Source organism: Myiozetetes cayanensis, unplaced genomic scaffold (genome assembly GCF_022539395.1).
Source record: "Myiozetetes cayanensis isolate MyiCay16 unplaced genomic scaffold, myiCay2020 scf2-11, whole genome shotgun sequence".
Taxonomy (NCBI): Eukaryota; Metazoa; Chordata; class Aves; order Passeriformes; family Tyrannidae; genus Myiozetetes; species Myiozetetes cayanensis.
This window is the reverse complement of record NW_026087411.1, coordinates 90842453-90863993: the sequence shown is the minus strand read 5'-3', so window position 1 is coordinate 90863993 and position 21541 is coordinate 90842453. Positions and strand designations below refer to the sequence as shown.

The 21541-nt window shown below is 40.0% G+C and overlaps 1 protein-coding gene across 1 annotated transcript in view; it reads left to right on the top strand.

Moving 5' to 3' along the window:
- Window positions 1-1434: 1434 nt before the first annotated feature.
- HCRTR2 (hypocretin receptor 2) overlaps window positions 1435-21541 on the top strand; it is a 32989-nt gene continuing 12882 nt past the window's right edge. Inside the window, exons 1-3 of the mRNA XM_050316130.1 lie at window positions 1435-1785; window positions 15102-15280; window positions 16665-16908. Of these exons, the coding sequence (XP_050172087.1) occupies window positions 1557-1785; window positions 15102-15280; window positions 16665-16908 (652 nt within the window). The 5' untranslated portion in view covers window positions 1435-1556. The remainder of the gene's footprint in view (window positions 1786-15101; window positions 15281-16664; window positions 16909-21541) is intronic.

Genomic DNA, 21541 nt, shown 5'->3' with positions numbered 1-21541 from the left:
TTAATCTTTGTTTATGATGTTTTCAAACTCCATCTTTCTAATTTATGTAAGACAGATGCTGATCCTACTTGTACATCCAAGTATATCTCACTCTTAAACATACTTAGACTAAAAGGTTTACTCAAATTCCCCGTGGAATAGGAAAGAAATTTTTTCTTTGTTTTACAGTGAAAAGAAAAAGCAGCAGGTATTCCAGGTGTAGGTATGCTGCACTGAACTTTGAAGGCAATAGACAAGGCTGCACACTGATAAAGAACAATTGAGGAGCCTAAAGTACTGTCTAGAGCTAAGCACTCTAAGCACAGTGGTAATGGATACCCAACTCTCTATTATGCTAATGTGTTGGAAGCAGAATTCCATCATAATAGTCCCTCCATTCCTATGGAGGTGTAGACCCTGCACTGAAATGCTTAACTGAGCGAAGTGTACCATTCCACAATAGAAACGGTGCTTACATCAGATTAATTAAATTATTCAGATAGCAAGTGAACAGACTACCTGAATAAGATGGGATTTTATCAGTCACGGAGGGACAAGTCCAAACTTATCCCTTCTCTTCCAGGAACTGTACACTGGGCAGAGTATGAAAATAATTCAATAAGCAATGACCAGAATCCAGGAATCCTATCACTCTGTTTAACTAGCACTTCTGGATTCTTTTGAACTGCTTTCTGCCGGCTCAGACCACTTCAGAGATCCCAAGCTGGACATTAGAAACAACTTCAGTGCACTGAGCCTGCATGCTAAAATCAAACTTAAAGTGAGCTCTCACAATCTTCAGATCTGATGAAGCCCCACACTTGTTTGTTCAGCAACCTTAGGGATTTTCTCACCAGGGTTAATTCCTGGTTTAGCCCCATACCAAGCCCAGCTTTCAAAGTGGCACAGAGACAGCCTCATTAACCACTTTTTTTTAAAGGCTCCTTTAATCCTTTGTTTCCTTTCACAACTGCCTTCCACAGCCTTTAATTTACAAATACCTCGAATATATCTGGAATCTAATGTAGAAAGGTCTAAAGAGAAGGGCTTTGTGCAAGAGAGGATGAGAGACCGAGGAGCAGGAGTCAGCAGAGGATGGACAACCTGGCAGTAGGGTTGGGGGTAGAGATGTGAGAGTGGGGATGGGTTGGGGCGAGGGCGTGCAGAGATTCGGGTGTGTGGGAGTGCATGTGCATGGTTTGGAGAACAAAAATCGGCGGCGTCTGAAACGGACGTGGCTTTTCCAGCCGAGTCAGGTGAGGCACTTGAGGCATGCAACCTACCCTGACCAGCCTTTTACCTGACCGGGCGGGCGTGCAACCTCCTCCGCGGAGGCTGCACTCTGCCCAGTGGGGGAAAAGGCTGGTCAGGGAGGGCTGCGGACCGACGCGGATCCCCAGTCTGTTCCCGCATTGGTTCCCGTAAGTTCCCGCGTCATTTTTCTCCCCACACCCCGCTTTTCGCACTGGCAACCACAAGCCTCGATGGACGGGCGGGAGAAAGCTCGGATGCTCTGAGAGGATCTAGGTTTGCGTTTGTTGTTTTTTTCTCCCTAGCCCCTGGAATAACCACCAGGGATGTCCGGAATACAACCCGAGGATGGTTCCCCTCCGTGCAGAAATTGGACGAGCGGGTCGGAACTAAACGAAACGCGGGAGGCTCTTTTAACTCCTTCCTCCGACTACGATGATGAGGAGTTCCTGCGATACCTCTGGAAGGAGTATTTGCATCCCAAGGAATATGAATGGGCGCTGATCGCCGGCTACATCGTCGTCTTCATAGTGGCTCTCGTCGGGAACGTCCTGGGTGAGTCGAGCTCCCCCAAACTTCCCTTTTCCCCTTCCCGAGATGGGTTTTGCACGGTGGCTGGAAACAGGGGTGGGTTTCGCATTCCCCGCTGGAAATGCGGGGGAAAGTTCAGGCGGCGCGGAAGGGGTGCTAAAACGCGCTCCCCCCTGCGCTGGCTGCCGCTCGGGGCCGGGCAGGGGGAGCGGGGCCGGCGGAGCGCACCGGGGCGGCCCGGCGGGGCAGTGCCGGCGGCTCCCGCCCCTGTCCGCCGGGCCGAGGTGCTGAACCCCACCGCCCCGACCGGCGGCTCCGCCTCTCAGCCCGCCCGGGAGGATGCTGCTCCCTCGCATGGCATGGCACAAAACAGAGACGGGCGCGGTGCGGGGCGCGGGATGCGGGGCCGGGACGGCACTCGCCCCGTGAGGGGAACCGGCGGTTCCCCCTCGGCTGCCGGCGGGCGGAGGACGCGCATCCCGTGCCTCTGCTCCAGAGGGGAAACAGGGCAGGCAGGGCGAGGCGGCCCCTCCCGGGCGCTCATTGAGGGAGCGAGGCGGGGCGGTGCATCCCTCGGAGCCAACCTCCTCCCGCTTCCATTCATCCTTGAAGAAGGCGGCGTGGGCGCGGGGGGTGTTCGGTGGCCGCCTCGCAGGGAACGAGGGTGCTGCTGTAGAGTGTCGGAAAGCCGGGGGCGAGGCAGGGAGGGGCACGGGTGGACTGGGGCGGCGGACAGCGGGAGGTTTACGGGAGCAGGCGAGGGCGGTGTGTGGGAGCAGCAAGAGGGGTCTGGCCGTCGGCAGCCTGCCCGCCTCTCCTCTCCGCTCCTCCGCTCTCCTGAGCCCGCTGCCCCTGTCCCCTGCGCCGGAGTCGTTCTCTGAGCTGTCGAAAAGGGCGCTTGTGCTGGCACAGGGGAGCGTGTCTTCTCCCCCCGCCGCCTGGGAGGGGAGCGGGGCAGGCGATGCTCGTCACCAGCTCCGCGTTCATGAATGGACGCGGTGAGGCTGCCGGGAGCAGATTCCGCCGGCAGCACCCGCTGGGCTGCCTTCACGGCCATTGGCATTCCCTGTGTCCATCCGTGATACTGCCATGAACGGAGGACGCGGAGCCCCGCCCCGCCTCACCATACGGGTCTTTCATTCATGTTTTTCAGAACGATTTCTGTGTGTCAGGGCTGTCACTGCGAGCTTCCCGAGGCGGGATGCAAATAAGACAGCAGCCAAAGGAAACATTTTGAAAGGCTTTTTTTCTTACAATGGACTGATGCTGCCTTTTTTTTTTCTTTTCTTTTTTTTCTTTTTCTTTTTTTTTTTCCTGGAGCAGTGCGCCAAGTGCCTGTAAACATCCACGTTTGCTCGGTCCATTGCTTGGCAGCCAGCTTGACAGGCACTGTAAAGATAAGAGTCCTGGCAAATATGCTGTATTTTAAACTAAGAAGAAAACTGCCCTTTTCATTTTGAGCAAAGACTGTTTTAGAACTACCTGTGCTTACCGGTTTGCTGCCATCCGTTCTGTAAACAAGCTGTCTTCTTGCCTGTAATGATTCAAGGTCAAATCTTCAGCTGTAGGAGGTTTCACCCTCTTTACACTTTTCCCCCTGAAGCCACGAGGAGAAAAGCTTTACTCTCTGTGCAGTGGCAAAGAGATGATATCGGGTGTTGATATGCAGCTGTTCTTCCCTAGCATTTGTGTATGTTACCTTTTTTGCTTGGGACAGAAACTTGCACCTGGCAGTCCACCCACCATTCCTTTTACTGGAATGTCCACTTTTTGTTCTCTGAAATCTCTCTTTGCAAGTTGTGGTACATGATAGCAAATCTGATAGTGTTTTTAAAATAAACAGAGCAGTACCTGGATGCCTTCCTATCCACTCCTTTAAATCACAGTAAATCATACAATAGATAATTCAGTTTTACAGTTGGACTCAATGATCTTAAAGGTCTTTTCCAACCTAAATGATTTTATGACTCTTCTCAAGATATTTGTTCTTTAAACTGTCTTTATGCATGGCATAGGCCTTACCCACATAGAATTGCTGGGGGTTTTTTTATGGGCAGGTTGTTTGTGATACCTGCAGGTGCAGGTGCTTGTTAGCTGAACAATCTCATCTTTATTCAAGAAAGCTCACACTGTACTGATTGCAGGCTCAGGTGATTCTGAGGAGAGAAATAGATCTGGTCTAATGCTCTTTCCAAAGAGATTTTTGTGAAACTCTTTTACTACTAGTGAAATCTGATGTAGAACAGCACATATGTTGGTGTCTCTGAGAAGCTGATTTCTCTTGCATGTTCAAAATTAATCTGGGATTTAGTCATGGACCTTCTTGAAGAAGAGCAAAAATGTTTCCAAAGAGTTTCAGTGGCTAATAGTCCTTTATAGCATCATTCTTAATGATGCATTATGTTCCTTTGCTTATATTTGACCAGTGTTGCAGGACTCATTTGGCATGCGAAATCAATGCTACGATTCTATTTTGTTCATGTCCTATTCAAATAGCACTTAAGCAATCAGGAAAGACCCTCCCCTTCCCTTTGTGGTACTGAAAATGATATTTCTGCCTCTTATTTTGGTTTGTGCACTCACATGGGATTAAGAGTGTCCAAGAAATAGCATCTTTGCAAGTGGAAGGCACAGCAAAGCCCTCAGATATTACTAATAAACTGAACTGAAGCATTCTGACTGTTAATTAACAACCAAGGGCAGAATCATAAGGTTGAACTATGATTGACATCTACTGGGCTCTTGAGTGAGATGCACAGTAGGAATTCTACTTATAGTGGCATATAACAAGGTCTGCATTGCTATTTAGCTTTCAATTTAATTAGGAGAGTTGACACACATTGTCTGAGCTGTTGCACAAACCAGCTAAAGTAAAAACCATTAGCAAGTCTCTGCACTTGAATGCAAGTTTCAGTATTGCATTCAAGTGTTTCACATCAGTGATTCTCTTGTGTGCCCATGGTGGCTGCTCACCTGGGATTCCAGCATAAGCCACTGAGAAGAAACAGATTTTAAAATGGTTGTAAGATGTACTTACATGAACATTCAGAGAGTATGAAGTCTAGATTATAACATCAGTATGATTGCCCTATTTTCTTCTTCACTCAGTCAATGTTTATCTTTAGAAGCAGAATAGGTGTTGAGGGGTAAGGACTTTCTCTTCTGTAAATAGGACCAGAAAATTTCTTTACAACTGTAGAGCAAATAAACTCCTGAAACGTCTTTGCACAGCTGGGGAAAACATAGGACTTCTTAATGGAGACTGTATGTTGACTATAAAGTCCTGTTTCTTCTTTATTTGAAAACATTGAATTGAAAACATTGCTTGAAAATAGAAAAATAGATAATTAAAGAAGGAAAGGTATTTTTATGGTGTACGGAGGCCTCTGGTTACTGATATTATTCCCCACTGACTAACTGCAGCAGTTAATAACTGGAGTAAGACCATAAGGAATTAATAACTGATGTACAACTACATATATTTAACTCAATTTTTACATGTAAAAGAAGAATGGGAATGGTCCTTGATGAAGTTATTAACTTACATCGGTCAGAATTTTTCAAGTGAAATGGTTTCTCTTAGAGAACATGCATTCATCAAAATAAAAATGTACATCAGAGATCACTCAATTTGATCATAGACTGAAGGCAGAAAAAGCAATTTTGTGACATCCTGCCAGCTGGGCTGCTGGGCCTCTTGGCAGCCCTCCCCAGAGCTGACAGGAGCTGAAATCTTTAGCACATACAGCCTGCCAGTGCCCAGCTTGAAAGTTCTCAGCACTGCTGGCTTCCAAGGCTATGACACCGTGCAGGACATCAGTGAGAAATCTTTCTGTACTTTCTGTACTCACATAATTTGGTCATACTTGTTTTTCTTTCCAACTCAGAATAAAATCACATTTAATTGGCAGAGAATTACTGTTTTATGGATAGCTGTATCATTCATTATCTGTCTCATAGTAACTGCTAGTTGTGCTGAGATTCATATGGAACCAAACTATGGTCCTTTCTTCAAAGAGTTCATAGTCCGACTCATAGAGTGCAACAGCATCCATTTTATTTTTAGGTAGTTTGATTTCTTTAGGGCTGGAGAAGAAAAGGTTTGTGTACAGCTCTAACATCAGAGTCCTACTCAATGCCTATCAATAGGCAACTGTCTCAAATGCTGCTCTGTTATCATTTTTAAGCTATCTGGTGAATACTGAAGTCTAGGTATACATACATGTGTTGGTAGAATTGGATGAGTCATGTATTCTCTTAAATAATCTACATGAATCCTATTTCATTGTTGTAAATGAGGCATAGTTTATTTAATCACATTTTAAATTATTGTGTTTCATTTTGTCCAGCTTACTTGGAGAATCTGTCATTGAGAGGACTTGATGTTTCTAGTAGCATCATGAGAATCACCTTTATCTGTTGGATGAATAATAACTAGAATGGCTTTAGCATTTCTAAAAAGATAACACATGGGAAATGATATAATATGTATACGTTTTGTCTAGCTAAGAGATAGAAACTTATGAGCTCATTTTGTGTAAGAGTTCAAGCATCAGCTGAAATACATCACTGTTTGCATAATACAGGGATTATTCACCATCTTTCAAAAATGGAAAAATAGTGAAGTGTTTAGAGTATTTCTTTGGGTTTAAATCATTGTTTATTTTCTGTGTTGCATGCCAAGCGAAACCTTCTTTGGGTTTTTTGGACATTAGCAGCTGACTTACTGTCTGTCTCACAAGTGGAATTTGTCGGAGAAGAACTACAATGGACTGTTCCCCAGGGTAAGGAGAACTAGGAGCTGAGGGCAGCAGCAAGACTGACAGGGCACTGTACTCATCAATACAGTCCCACTGTACCTGAGAGCTTGGTAGGTCTGGTGATGTTTACCAGGTTTCAGTCACCTCCCAGCAACCACCAGACAAATCCATAGTGACGAAGCATGTCTGAGGTTAAGCCAGAAAGTCAAGTCAGTGGATGAGGATCACAAATCAAATTCAGCAAGGCACAAGTGTTCTTGCAACATGGTCTTTGCCTGAGCTAAGTGTGAGAGCCTGAGCTTAAATGCAGCTCCAAGGCAAAGAAGTGACCCACCAAGGAGTATTCCAAAGGCGGTGTTCCCAGCAGCCAGACCCCAGCTCACGCTGCCCTGTACCAGAGCTGGCCTACAACATGGACACCTAACCCCTGGGGTTGCAGGGCCTGGGGGTGCCCTCGGCCCTGACAGAACTGTGCTCTGTCTATTGGTCCTCAGCACAGTAAGACTGCAAGGATTTTAGCCCAATTTGTGGAATATAATATTGACAATGAAGGATTCGTGATAGAGACTCAGAAGTTGTATAATATGCAAGATATTTGCTGGAGCATGCCACTAGCATAGTGAAATGTATTTTCTTTGTATATCCTAAAGATAAGTCACTCTTACATCTACATTAGAAACAGACATGGACATGGAAAGGTTTGTCCTAGTGCAACTCCATTTTACAGTGACTGACAGATGCTTTTTTAAGCATGCTGTTTCAAAATTGCATGACATTTCAGCTGTGAAGCACACCTTGATTTTAAAGGATTCACACACATTTAAATTGAATCAGTGAAATGTGAAATCTTTTTATCATAGCATCATGTACAGTATGACAGCTATATTATGGCTCTTCCATCGGTAACAGGAAGGATTTTGTAGGCTTTTTATTGTTATTATGGATAGAAAAATAGTTGTATCAATTATTATTACGAAACATCTGGTCAATCAGTGTAGCCAGCTCTGCAGAGATGACCAGGTTTGCTAATTAATACCGGTAATGATTTGTGTGTGTGTGTTTGTGTGTGTGGTGGGACATTGTGAAATCAATCTGCCTCTGCTAATCAATACAGTTAGATTAGGAAAACTCTGTGATGGTAACCTTTTTCTTCCACCAGAGCTGACCAAATCTGGCATTTTGGGCAGTCCCTTTTTATAGCATAGCTGATCTTCTAGGTAATAACTCCCATTTCCATTAGATTGTTAATTGCCTAATATTATGTAATGTATCTGAGTTATAAAATGAATCCTGTGTTAATTAGATGGTTGTGCTATTACTCCCAATTGTAATCTGTTGAAATAAGCTTCCAGCACAGAATTCAGCTCTTGTTTTCTTCTCTAACACCATAATAATAAGGCAGTGCCTAAAATGTAGAATTAGGCTGGAGAACATGAGTCCTCCACAACCCTCAAGTCCTCTTAAAAGCTTCAGAACAATAGAACACTTGGTAGCTAGAAAACATCTCAGAAAATATATTCCTGCAAGCAAACTAGTTGCTGTATATCTGTTTTCTTTATGTAGGACCTCATTGTCCTTTGTGGGAGACAGTTCCCCATCAGTACATTTCAGTGAAGCTGATATTCAACAAAATACTTTGGGATTTCATATGTTCTATGTTATTCAACTACACCTTTTACAGTTTTGGTATTTTACCTGTGTGATGGAACATACGCATACATACTTGTTCATGTGTGATACGTAGGGAGCATGACCCAGCCACCTACTCCTTCTGACATGTTTCTAAGAATTTGTTGACACATCTAGTGTTTCCTACTGATAAGGAGCTATCACCTCACTGGTAGGCTGTGTAATTCCTTTGCCCAGAATATTGTCTGTCTTTTCAGCTATTGCATCACATATTCAAGGACAGTTCTCATCTGCTTGGCATTGTTACCAGATGTAGGGTTTTTAAAAAATATTTCCTTTGTAATAAATATTGTACTAAAAAGTGTATTTTCTTTGTGTCATTCTTTCTATTACTTGTCAACATAAACCAGGTTTCATGTTGGTCTCCTTTTCTCAGATCAGATTAGTTATGTAAAAATGAAATAATGGGTGAGTTTAGACCTTAATAGTGGATAAGAGATGGACAGTCTAGGAAGTAGTAAATATCCTCTCCCTATTCACAGAAGAGATTGCTTTGTGTTAGACCTTTTGTTCTCATTACTGGTTTCAAAAACTGCTAATTAAATACCCACTGGAATAGAGTTAATGTGCTTCTCTCCCCTTAACCAAGATCATTAATGGAAGTTATTGAAAGACTTGTGGGAAGCCTTCCTTACACAAATAAAATAAACTTAGTCTTAGCCACCTAATTTCTAGATTCTTAAGTCAAAGCAGGAGAATCCTTATTCAGGAATTGGTCATAATGAACATAGTTTTAATGGCAGCATTTCTTCTTCCAGCAGTATGCATTCATTCAGTGTTTCCACAGGGGCTCTGGCTCTCTAGAATTCCAGTTGGTAGACTATCAACAGCCTTCCTTTAAAGATGATTGTGTTGTTCAACACCCCACCACGCAGATCTTGATTTGCAGGTGGTAATATCACTAAAAACGAACAAAAGGGAGAATTCCATATGGATAACCAATTCATTGTCAGGGGAGAACAATTTCTTGGGGGGATAGGAGGTAGTGAATAAATAATGTGTAACTCATCTATTTATCACACTTTTTGTCACTGTTTGATTCAAAAATACTGTGAAGAAATAACGTTTTTTAGAAGCTTTCTGCCTCATGCATTTGAAGATGTTAAAGACCAGTGCTTACAATCACAACATCAGTTCCAATTGGCTGCTGGATGACCATGTTATGATACCTTAGTCAAACAGTTGTGATTCTGGATTATAAAGCAAAATAAAATCATTGAGCTTTAGTATGAAAAATTATTATTCTTTGTTTACATCCATCTGGGACTAATTATTTATCAAAAGTAAAATAAGAAGTGGTGTCATTCCTTTATATATGGAAATGCCAGTTGTTGGTGGTTATGGAAATTACATTTCTATTTTGCCCAGAAAGTCACACTGAAAGATGACCCAATAAATAAGAAGTTGTCAAGACTTCTAGAGGTAAGGAAAACGATTTAGAGTTGAAATGTAGAAAATAAATTGACAGCTGACCCAGCAGTCCACCAGCAGAAGAACTGCAGCACAGTGTTTAATATGCTCAAGACAGCGTAAATCTTCCAGGAGGCAAGCAGCTGCACTTTATACCAGATGGAGCCTTTGTATTGTTTTCATATTCAGCTTGATACACAATGAGCTGTGCTAATTGATTAAACAGCATTACAGCCTCTAATTAAAATGCCTCAGGACACTAAACCAACAGGGACTAGACTAAATTTATATGTGAAAAATACGAATCTCACCATATTGTCGTATTACAGAGGGTTTTTTTCCTTCGGGAATATGATGAGGAGAGGCTTTCTTGATGTATTTCTAATAGTATTTGTCTGCAATTTTAACTTTGATTTTACCTTTTTATGTTTCGTCCTTGCTGGGACTTTCCTGCGAGGCTTTTTGGGGGGGGCGGGAGATCGTCTACGTTTGCAGGATGGGTCCCGAAACAAGCTTCGTTTTGGCAGAACTGTCCTCGCTTGGGGAATGTGTCCTCAAGTTTTTCCAAACATCGTCAGCCTGGAGACTCCATCTGGTTTCCGAGCCTTCACTGACACCGTGTGGCAGAGGACGGAACAGCAAGGGCTTTGCTTAAAGCTCTGGGGAAAGTAAAGGAAAGTGCCAGAGGTGAGAGGGCAAAGGGAGAGTCAAATAGCCATTAGAAAAACTTGAGAAAGCTGGCCTGTGTGTTTGCACATGCAGGAATAACTCTGAGTGGTTTTGTATAATAAAAACAAAAATGCAGAAAATAAATAAAGTACACTTGGCAGGTAATTAGGTTCCATTAGAGCACTAGCAGTCAGGAGAAGCATGCACAACAGAAGTATTTTTCTACATTACTTCTAAAATTTCTCTCCTGCCTTTTTTTTTTTTTTTTTAAATTCTAATCCTCTTTTCTTCAACGCCTGTGTTAACACCACTTTCTTCATTTTCTTTCGCAGTCCCATTTATAGCTGGGACATCAAAGGCTGCATAAAAGCTTTGCGTATAATGTTAAATTGCGGTTTTATTCAATTATTTGTACTATTTCATAGATTTTTTTTTTTTAATGGAGGTCTGAAGAGCTCAGTTTGGGCCACTACACTGTGCCTCAGCTATACGGGCATCCTGTTAATGCTGTAATGCCTCCCAGGTTTTTTAGGAAGGTTGGTGCTGGCCTCATCTCCTATTTTATGATTTTGAAGTACTTTTTGGTAAAATATACTCCTAAAATATACTCCTCTTTGCTACCTTTCTCATCCTTGCTTCTCTTCTCCAGGCTGATTGGAAAGCTACAGCTCTTTGCTATTTCCTTCTGGGTAGGCAGATGGCATTTCCACTCCACAGGGCTTCCTTTCTCTAGCAGGTTTCTTGAGGGTTTATACGTGAGTTGAGTGCCTCCACTTCTCCACAGAACTGCCTGAGATGACAATGCATAACTCAAGAAGTGCGAGAGGAGAGTATATAAAATTTTTTTGTTCTGATATTTAACAAGCTATCCTATATTCAGTGGCATAGTCAAAGTCTTTTTTATGCCTATAAAATAACAATTTTTGAACACAGGCTAGAGAATCTTTCTCTATGAGCTGCCAGAGCACTGATATATCAGTAAAGCTATTGTCCAAGACTACTGAATAACCTTGTACTGTAATAAAGTCAGAAAGATATGGGGTCTGGAGGGAATATATTGAAGCAACTTTATGTCATTTAGGACCTGTTTATATCTTTATATCATTCTTTCCTATTCAAATAAATCACAGCAAATCCTCGTAGCTTTTTAGCTTTGCACTGAAATAAAATATTACCCATCCTTGCACAGGTTGAAAACAATACTGCAACCAGCAGAGGGCAACGAGGGGGGAGAAAGCTGACTTGGTTTGAAAATACTTCCTCTTCAGGGGCTTTTTTTTAATAATCTCATTTTTTAATACATTCATGGAATGAGTTTCTGGGATATTTAATTAATATGGTAGCATGTAAACACGCTAATTAAGATGCTCTTGTGCTACGTGCCATAAAAAGAATGGAAAATTGTTTTGTGCTGCAAAGAAGAGAAGAGGTCAAAAGGGGAAACACACAAGTATAAACAGAGAAATATGAAGTAACAGATTATCTTGCATTTCTATGCTTGTAAACTACTGAGTTTTTCCACCTTTGATTGTCTCTTGGCCCTGTGGATTAAAATTCAAAGGAATTCAGGGCTACTTTTTGTACATTGACTTTCCTGCATACTGCTATACCCTGAGTAGAAAGGGGCATAGGCTTTTCTATTGCTCTGAGGAATAGTAATTACTGAAGTTCATCTAAATTCCATCCGCGTTAAGCCAGTGTGATCTGGAAGGTTTAGTAAAGAGCTGGGAATTAGGAGTCCAAGTTTCTTATTCTCATCAGTGTCTGATTTACTGTATGACCTTTAACAAATTCTGGTTTGCACTTCACTTTCTTTGTGCTAAAGATGAAAATGATAATATTTCTTATCTCTCCGGGGTATAGTGCAGTTTCAGTTGCTCATACTGATAGAAAGCTTTGAACCCAGCATGCAAAATGCTGTGAATTGATTTCTGATATAGTTGGCTGCCACTGAGATTGACTTCACGTTTGTCAACTTAATGGATTTGTTTTACCAGAAATAATGTTTATGTTCAGGTGCTTTCCCCCGATGGGCCAGCACAGGAGTGAGAATAGGCCTGGTCAGAGAACATACATATCTGCTTAAGCCTTGCACCTCTAAGGACTGACATCAGTGGCTGAAAACAATGCACTCGTCTGAATTTGGTAGAATGTAGGACTGTTGAAACCACAGCATGAGAAAAAAGCAGCCAAACTGACTTTTAAACAATATTTTATTAAAATTTTGCCTACTGATAAAAGAATTAAGAAGTACAGAAAAACATTACCATTTAATATCAGCTTTTGCCTAAGTACAAGACAGGATCATACTTTCAGTATGAATTGCACTCAAAGAACTAACCATAAGTAAAAGTCTAAATCTTCAAATTTTTGGAGTTTAATGTTAAAATTATTGAAAGTGAAATAGTGTTTGTGATTTTTTTCCCCAGCATTGTATTTCCTACTGCAAACAACATTCCAGAGGGGCAGCAATGTATTATATTACTTCCCTGTTAGACGTTGCCTCTGCACTGTTAGACTGTAAGTTATAGCTGTAGCAACTGGGTGACAGACAATGGTAAAGCTCTGAATACTTATGTTGTAATTATCATACAGTGCTATAGAAATAAGTACTTTGCTGGGTAACGTAAATAATGCAAATGGGAAGAAAATACATATAATATAATGTTTCTGATTCTGATTAAACTTTTATAAGCTTTGCCTTTCAGGAAGAAAAAAATAGAAGGGAAAATTTCTCCAAAACCAGTACAAGAACAGTGACGAACTTTGTAGAAGGGTTTTCACTTGCATTTATAAGAGTGTGATACATATATAGCAAAAATTAAATTATACAAGCTATAAAATCTGGAACTATCTCTGCAACACACTAAAAGATAAGAAGAACACATGTTGAGTCACAAAAGAGATTTTAGATGAATCTTGAAAACCTCTATCCTAAAAGGGTATATGACAAAATCACCTTGTTTTGGAGAAACTGAAGGCCACCTAGCCTCTCCCTTTCTTTTTGTCCTAAATTACCTTTAAATGTCTAAGCATAGCCCTCATGAAGAAGTAGTGTCGTCTCAGCTCCTGCCAAAGCTCTGGTAAGATATCAAATGAGTATTCTGCCAATTTTGGTTACTGTACTCTCACCAGAAAGAGTTGATTCAGTCAGAAGAGTGTCCAGAGAGCAGCAACAAGGATGTTTGCAGATGTTCAAGAAGTGACTGGGAGTAAAAGCGAAAGAGTTCTGAAGTTCTGAGGAAAGGTGTAACAACAGTCTTTACATGCATGAAGCTTTGCTGCTGGGAAAAACTCTTCTTTCTGCCTGTATGCAGGAAAAAAAAAAGCAATATAAATAGCAGCAAAATTAAAGTAGATTAGATATGAGGGGGTTTTTTCTTAATAAGGAATATAATTAAACAGTGCCATACATTTAAGAGATGTGTGATATCTTCAAATATAACAGATGTAAAATGTAAACTTGCCAGCAATGGCTCAGTTGTAGTCTTGCTGTAGTTCTGTTGGTCTAAAGATTCAAAGAAAAGATTTTTTGGAATGAACTAATATATTTTATTAGATCAACTGATACAGCTGGAAGATAGACAGAAGCTTTCAGGCACATCATCCTTCTTACGATCTAAAGAAATATCTGATCTCAAAACCTTATGTGCCTTGAAGTCTGTGCATTTTTTTCCAGCTGTTTTAGCTAGTTTAATAAGACAATGGCTTAACTCTAGCTGATTCCATTTTAGATTTGGGCAATCTCTTGAGGACATTTTAAACTCAACTTTTAAACATTCTGTGATCTGTTTCATGTATCTAAATTAAGTATAGTGCTATATCCTAACAGATTAGGGAGACTTTGAATCTTCTTCTGGATTTGCATGATGGATGAATTGTTGTTGGCAGGGAAGACCCTTTGATGTACAGTGAGTTGTACGGTTTTCTTACAAGAAGTATTGTGGTGTTTCTGGAAAATTTTGTGCAGTAGTTTTTAAAGAGCTTTTGGTGACTGAATCTAAAACATTCAAAGGTTTTGGATTGCTAGAGTCTCTCAGGGTTTGTCTTCCAAAATTATTTTAAAAACTTACTTTTAGGCTACTTTCTCAGACTGAATTTTGGCATTTTTCATTTAGTAGCTTATGAATTCAGTGTAATATTGTTAAAGGACTGATTTGCCTCACTTGTAATTGGAAAAAGAGAGACATAAAATATATTAAATAAGCTTTAAAAGCACATCTTATAAAATGTCTGCTACATGCTGCTTTTGATCATCATCAAAAATATACCACATTTAATACTGCAAAAGTTACTTTTATTTACTTCCCCCAGATCACAGAGAATTTTATATATTTTATAACATTTTATATTTATATTTTATAACATTGTCTTTGTTTTGGCACAGTTTACAAGATCCCGTGTTCTAGCAACTTGAATTAAGGTATCCTAAGAAAACAGATAAACTTTTAAAAATCTAGATGTGTATTGTCATAGATTAGAGCCAACAGATGAAAAGAGATATGAAGACAGTTGTATTAATAGTTAGTGAAAATAAACTAGCAGAAAAATAAATTGCTTTTTGAATTGGATTATTTCCCACGCTGTTGTCTGTGGAAAGCTATTCATTGGGTACCAAGAATCTCTCTACATTTACCCTCGTTTCCACTCTAAAACAAAACATATGGTTCTTGCACTGAACTACATATTCAAACACTCTAACAATACAATAACAAATACTTTGTTAAACAAAAGACACAAACATTTCCTTCATTCTAAAAAGCCAAAAGTTTTCCTCTTTAAACATTCCCTAACTTGTCTTTCCGAATTCAGTTTGCATTGCAGTGTGGAAGAACCATCACATGCGGACAGTTACCAACTATTTCATAGTGAATCTTTCTCTGGCTGACATTCTGGTCACAATTACTTGTCTTCCAGCAACTTTAGTTGTGGACATCACAGAAACGTGGTTCTTTGGGCAGACCCTGTGCAAAGTGATTCCCTACTTACAGGTATTATTCTTCTATATTTGTGTGCACATTACCCATGTTATGAAAATGAGAAAGAACAATAACATCTTCCTAATAGTGATATGCCAGTGGAAGTCTATCCCTGATATCAAAGTAGATATCTCAGAGTACATGTTGAGGTCTAAAAGACTGTCCCACTCCTGAATATGTTTATGCTTAATAAATACCACATTTAGACTATCTGATTGTTAGACTTGGGCAATACACTTTCTGGAACACATGTTTGATGCTCTTTTTGTGATCTTTTTTAATGATTCAGAAGGGATATAAAGCAATAATGTCATTAATATTCTCTGTGTGTAGATCTAAACAGCTACACAAGTGTCCAGAACTGACAATCTGACTTCCATAGGCAGTCTGAGATTTTTTCATGTGTTTAATGATTTTGTATTCTTAGAAATAGTCAGAGTATCCAGGTTCATTGGCAGCTGGTCAGACTGTCTGCCTTAACCAATAAATGCCACCACTCATTTATCAGTGGACTTCTTAGTTTTGAGATCATTTGCATCAAGATGATTGACAAATATCTTTTTTTAAGAATAGGTGACTGGGCAAACTAGAATGACAAGTGCTTGGCCTTGTAGTCATTATAATTAAAAAAAAATTAAGCAGAATCTGGAATGTACGCATGTGATCACCCTATGGCTCCAGCACCATCCACATTTTCAGCAGATACCTCTGTGGCTGAAAAGCCACATTGTCAAGGGCAACAGTTCTCCAGCAGCTACGTCCTTTACTTGATACAGTCAAAATCACAAATTTTTTTTTCAAAGCCTCTATTTTAGTGAAAGAAAATCTGAAGAGTGAGTGACATGATCAGCAAGCATATGGAATGAAAGAATAAAACTGAAGTGATAGGTTGTTTCCTGTATGGAAGAAGAAGTAAAATGTCTTAGACTGCCTTAAGGTGATTGTTGTTGGGGTTTTTTTCATGAGACCCTAAAGTTCCATTGTCCCTGTGAAAAATAAAAGGTAAAATGATGGAACATATATGATGACCTAATTCATTGTCTAATGTTTCAAAAGTGTTTTTTCAGATAAAGTTTTGTAAATTCCCAGTTGATTAAATTTGCTATTTCAAAATTGGACTTTGCTACACCTACTCAGTTTAGGTAGCACACTAATGTTTGAATTGTCTTGTTGATTCTACTAGAACTACAGCACAGTAGGATGTCTCATGTAATTCTGTAAAAAGTGATTTCAAAAGGAGTCTTTTTCTGGGAATAATTTCTATGTAATGCTTGCAGATAAAGAACTATGTTGAAAATAGAAATAATTTTTAAAACTGGGGGAAAATACAATAAATAATTTTTAAAGCTCTGAAAAAATCCTGCATTTATGTTTACATAATATTTCTTTTCTTTAGACAGTTTCAGTCTCTGTGTCTGTACTAACACTCAGCTGCATTGCTTTGGATCGATGGTATGCAATTTGTCACCCTTTGATGTTTAAAAGCACAGCCAAGCGAGCAAGGAACAGCATTATAATTATCTGGATTGTGTCCTGCATCATAATGATTCCTCAGGCTATTGTTATGGAGTGCAGCAGTGTGTTCCCAGGATTAGCCAATAAAACCACCTTGTTCACAGTGTGTGATGAGCACTGGGGAGGTGAGTGTGTCATTGACCATACAAACTGAATTTGTACTGCTATTAAGTAATAAAAATGTCAGGACATGTTAATATGCAGTAAAATCATAAAAACATATCACAAAATGTTCTTAATTATATGAGCGTTCCTAGAACTAGCATTTTTCAAATACTGTGAAATTTTTGTGAATTTCTTTTGTATTGTTGAGACTTAAAGTACATTTGAAGTCAAGTTTAAGTGAATGAGGCTGACTTCTGTCTTGACCGTGTTAATGCTTCCCAGAGGGTAGAAATGTTCCCACCCTTAAATTCTTATGCTTATATAATTCTGTGACCGATGGACATCACAGGTTCACAAAGACTTCAGTGTTTAGCCTTAAGAAATAACTATGTAAGAACAGAATTTCTGTTTACCTGATACGTTGCTTTTACTAATTGGTGGTATTTAACTAGTCTTTATAAATATCTCCTGGGAGTTCAATGGAAGTTGGATGTCATTTCAGAATTAAAAGATGTCATCGATATGGCAGTACTGAGTTAATTTACAATTTGAAATTTTTCATGGACAAGATCATTTAAATAACTTGGTGAATGTAATCAGTTACAAATAAGTCTATCCAGGACTCATTTGCTCCGATTTGTAATTCTGCCCTTCCAGATTAACTGTGAATTTAACATGTTCTGTATCTGAATGCAGCTGTAAGAACCTGTAAGCGTTGTCAAGGAGTAACTACTTCTACTTTGTTTCCGTTCACAGCAAGTGGTGTGAGCCACCCACTCAAATGGTTAAGGCTCAACTCTGGTGGGCCCTGGCACACCTCCAATGCTAACAGAATGTATGAGTTACATGCTGTGACTCTGACACTGGATATAATGACCATCAGTAATACCATTATTCACAGACAGGAAAATAAAGCCAAGTTTGCCAAAACATATAACTAAAAGGTGCCTGTTTAATAGCCTTGAGTCAGACTAAAACACAATCAGATTCTCTCCCAGAGCTGTCCCTGTAGAAGATTCCAGTCCTGTGAACAATTACGATAAAACACAACTAGATCACCTGTACTTAATTATCTTGATAAATTAGTTTAAGCAGCTTGAACTGCTGAGGGCTCTTCCATGTGCTTTTTTGGAAGGTCCTCCCCTGCTAATGGCTCTCACAGGGCCACCAGAGGATTAATGAGAAAGCACCAGCTATCACATTCCCTGTTCTTTATCTCCTTCATCCCAGTTACTCCTCTGGGAGCAGGCAAAGGGACAGAGATGGCCACATTAGGTCACTGGCAGTCTTTGCTGACAAAGATGTGCTGAAAGTCTGTAGGTTGTTCATTAGCCTCTGTTAAGCTGTGAGTATTGTAATTGCTGTTTCATTAGAGAGGAAAAATCTGCTCTTTACTTCTAGTGTTCTTTTTTTTTCATCTGGGAACAATTTTGTATGCCTATCTGCTGCTGGATGCTACAGTCTCTGTGTGACTATTTTCGTTCACAGCATTCACTCCAAGCACAATTTATGTCCACTCATTTTGGCTACAGAACTAGTTATCCATGCCTTTATCACTTCGAGGTTAGTTCTGCAGCAAAGATTCTTTTAATCAACCTAGGAAGTGATGTGGTTCATTAATTAGGAAGTCAGGAGAGCATTTCATCAGGGAACGTGATCTCAAAATTTCCAGATCTGCACTGGCCACTTTTTGATTCCCAACAGGAAAGCGTTGCTTTTGAACTAGAGAGTCTGTAGTAGCCTTAGAACTATTTTAAAGAGTGCCTCTAGTTCAGTGCTGTGCTGAAGTAGTTGCAGCCCACAGATAGGCCCGAGCTGAAGCAGCAATCATAAAAACAACCACCACCAAAACCAACAAAACAAACAACAACACCAAAACAAAGCCCTGAGAACAAAAAAACGTGCCACGTGTTGGCAAGACTCTGCTCCTATGGAGTGTATTTGTCCAAAACAGGTTATTCTGTGAGCCTTCCCTTGGATATTTGAAGAGATAGAAAGGCATATAACAAAGGCGAATACTTGCGTATAGGATTAAGTCCTTTTTGTGTGTGGCTTCAGAAACAAAGTGCAAACACTTCTTTTTTTTCTTTTTTTTTTTAATTTTTATTTCTATTGAGCATGAAAAAATAATCTTACATTAAAAATGCATTGAAGTTTTCTGAAATGGGAAGCTTTTCACTCCAGTAAAAGATAATAATCCTATTTTTATTCTACAGTCTTTTTAATGAATTATTCTTCTAATGACAATGCGCCATCACTGCTAGTTATTCTGCTGGTGTATTTCAGATATCCATTAAAAATAATCCTCTCCACGTTCTAAAAATAGCTTTTCACAGTAACTCGAAAAAAGAATCTTTATATGCATTAAGTTACAAGTAGATTGCTCAAATCATGGAGTTACTTAGTAAATATAGTGTTAACCTTGAGGAGCCCCTGGTGGTCTAGGGGTAAAGGCGCCGCGCTATCACCACGGAGACCCGGGTTCGATTCCCGGTCAGGGCCACTCCCGGGCAGGTGGGGCTCGTTAGCCCTTAAAGGCAACCCACCTACGTCCTAAGGACCTCGCTGCCACCGTCCAAGCTCGCTTGGCCCCGGCAGATGAACCTTAGGATTAAAGGGTGGGCTCAGTTCCGCGCACACTGTGTCTCACCTAAAAAATCCAATGCGCAGGCTGGAAGGTGGAAAGACCTTCCCCGGATCTTCGCTCGCGAAGACTGGCCATTATATTATAGTGTTAACCATATTTTATCAATGAGAATAAAATATAACATATATATACACATTGCTTTCAGACTATAGAGACTAGAGTGTAATTATAAAAATGCTTTCCATTACATTGAAAATGTCTAAGGACTCTGAGTTGGGCCAAAGTAGAGAATGTGCAGGTTTTCTACTGAAAAACAAGGTTCGAAACCACAAAGGCCCCCAAACAGAATAACAAAAGAATATGGTAACAGAGCAGCAGTTTGAAAAGACTGAAAAACTTCCTTAAAGCCAGAAAAAGAAAGAAAGAGCTAATGTTTTCAAAGAAAATAGTTGTGTTTTTGTTGGATTTTGGTTTGCCTTTTTATGACTGTGGGAATATTGAGGGTCAAAGAAAGCTAAGCAGGAGGAGGTGGAAGGAGAAAGAAATTCATGTTGCTACAAGTAACCTATATTTGTAAAGAGAAAGTGGACTTATAGATACCTCACCTAATCAAGACACCCTGAGGAAATCCTATAGGAGAGTCAATTTAGAGGAAAGAGATTGTATTTGCGTGTTTACTGCTTTGTTTAGAACTGCGTTTAATTCATGATGTTTAAAATTAGGCTACATCTGATAAAATCACTGCATAGCATCAGGTATACCATATGTCCGAAGGATGTTAAACTGTGATTTTTCAGGGTTGGGGTAGCAAAAAGGGGGTGCCTAATGACACTTTCCAAAGTGTTTCAGAAGTATATTGTAATTCTGGGAACTCAGGGCCACTGAAACATGAGGTGCTATGGAGGACTAACGGGAAGCCACGTCCAGGAAAATGTCAGAGATGCTAAAGCAGGACACAGCACTGTACCCTACCCAGACTTAGGACCAGCTGTTGAAGACCACAGAAGTCTGATGAGTGTCTAGAGGGAAGGTCTGATCAGCACTGTGACACTTGGGCTCCTTAACAGTGAAGAAATAGTCGCCTCCCTGACTAATAAGATTCCAAGCATGCTGCTGGAGAGCTGCCAGTGACTGCAAATGGTGCAATAGTTCAGCCTAAAACAGGGCTCAATTTCTTTTTAATTGCTTCTGGCATTCCTGAATGTAAAATTCATTGCCAGTTCTAGGCTGAGGGTTTTTCATTTTGAGTACTGTCTAATAACAATATTTTATTTGGGAATGAAGAAGGATCCAACATGTGACCTATGGAAGCACACTTAAGGAGCCAGAGTTGGCCACATTTCTATAATAGTCTGTAATTGTTACGTGCTGAATTTGATGATAAAGTGCCAAAATAAAAGAAATGTATATTAAAATGAGTTCACCATGTGTCCAAGTCAGCTAAATACATTTTCTTAGAGCTGTTCAAGAAAAAAGTGTTAGCCAAAGTCTGTCAGCCAAGCCCTTTGCAAATGATAAAAAGAATATGGAGATAATCCTTTCCCAAAACTGGGTTGAATAGAAACAAAGGGAAGACTTTGTGTTCCATTTCCTCTTACACTACTCATGCAATAGTAAAAAACACATTGTCCTAATACTGGAAGACAAATAGCTGGAAATTGCATTAATACAGGAAGTTTATACATCCTGTTTATTGAAGTGTTCATAATGTAATGAAAAACTTGTGGAATATTTTAATGCAGAAAGAAGTCAGATTATTTCTAATACTAAAATTATGCTTGCTGTTATTGCGCATTGATAACTCAAGCATAATATATTAGATCTCAAAATGTAATTTTAGTATTAGCTAACCATAAGCCCTCTGACATAGGAACATAGTTTGGAAAGGACTGCATTGTGTGGTTGAATTTTCTCTACTACAAGCACCTAACATACCTATTTATTAAGCTTTATTCTAAAAGTATACTCTTTAGGCTGCATTGCTTCTCCATTGGTAACTCCAAAACCTTATAGGTATCTTCCTGAGAGTAAGGAACACGGGAACTCTACTGACACTCAACAAACTT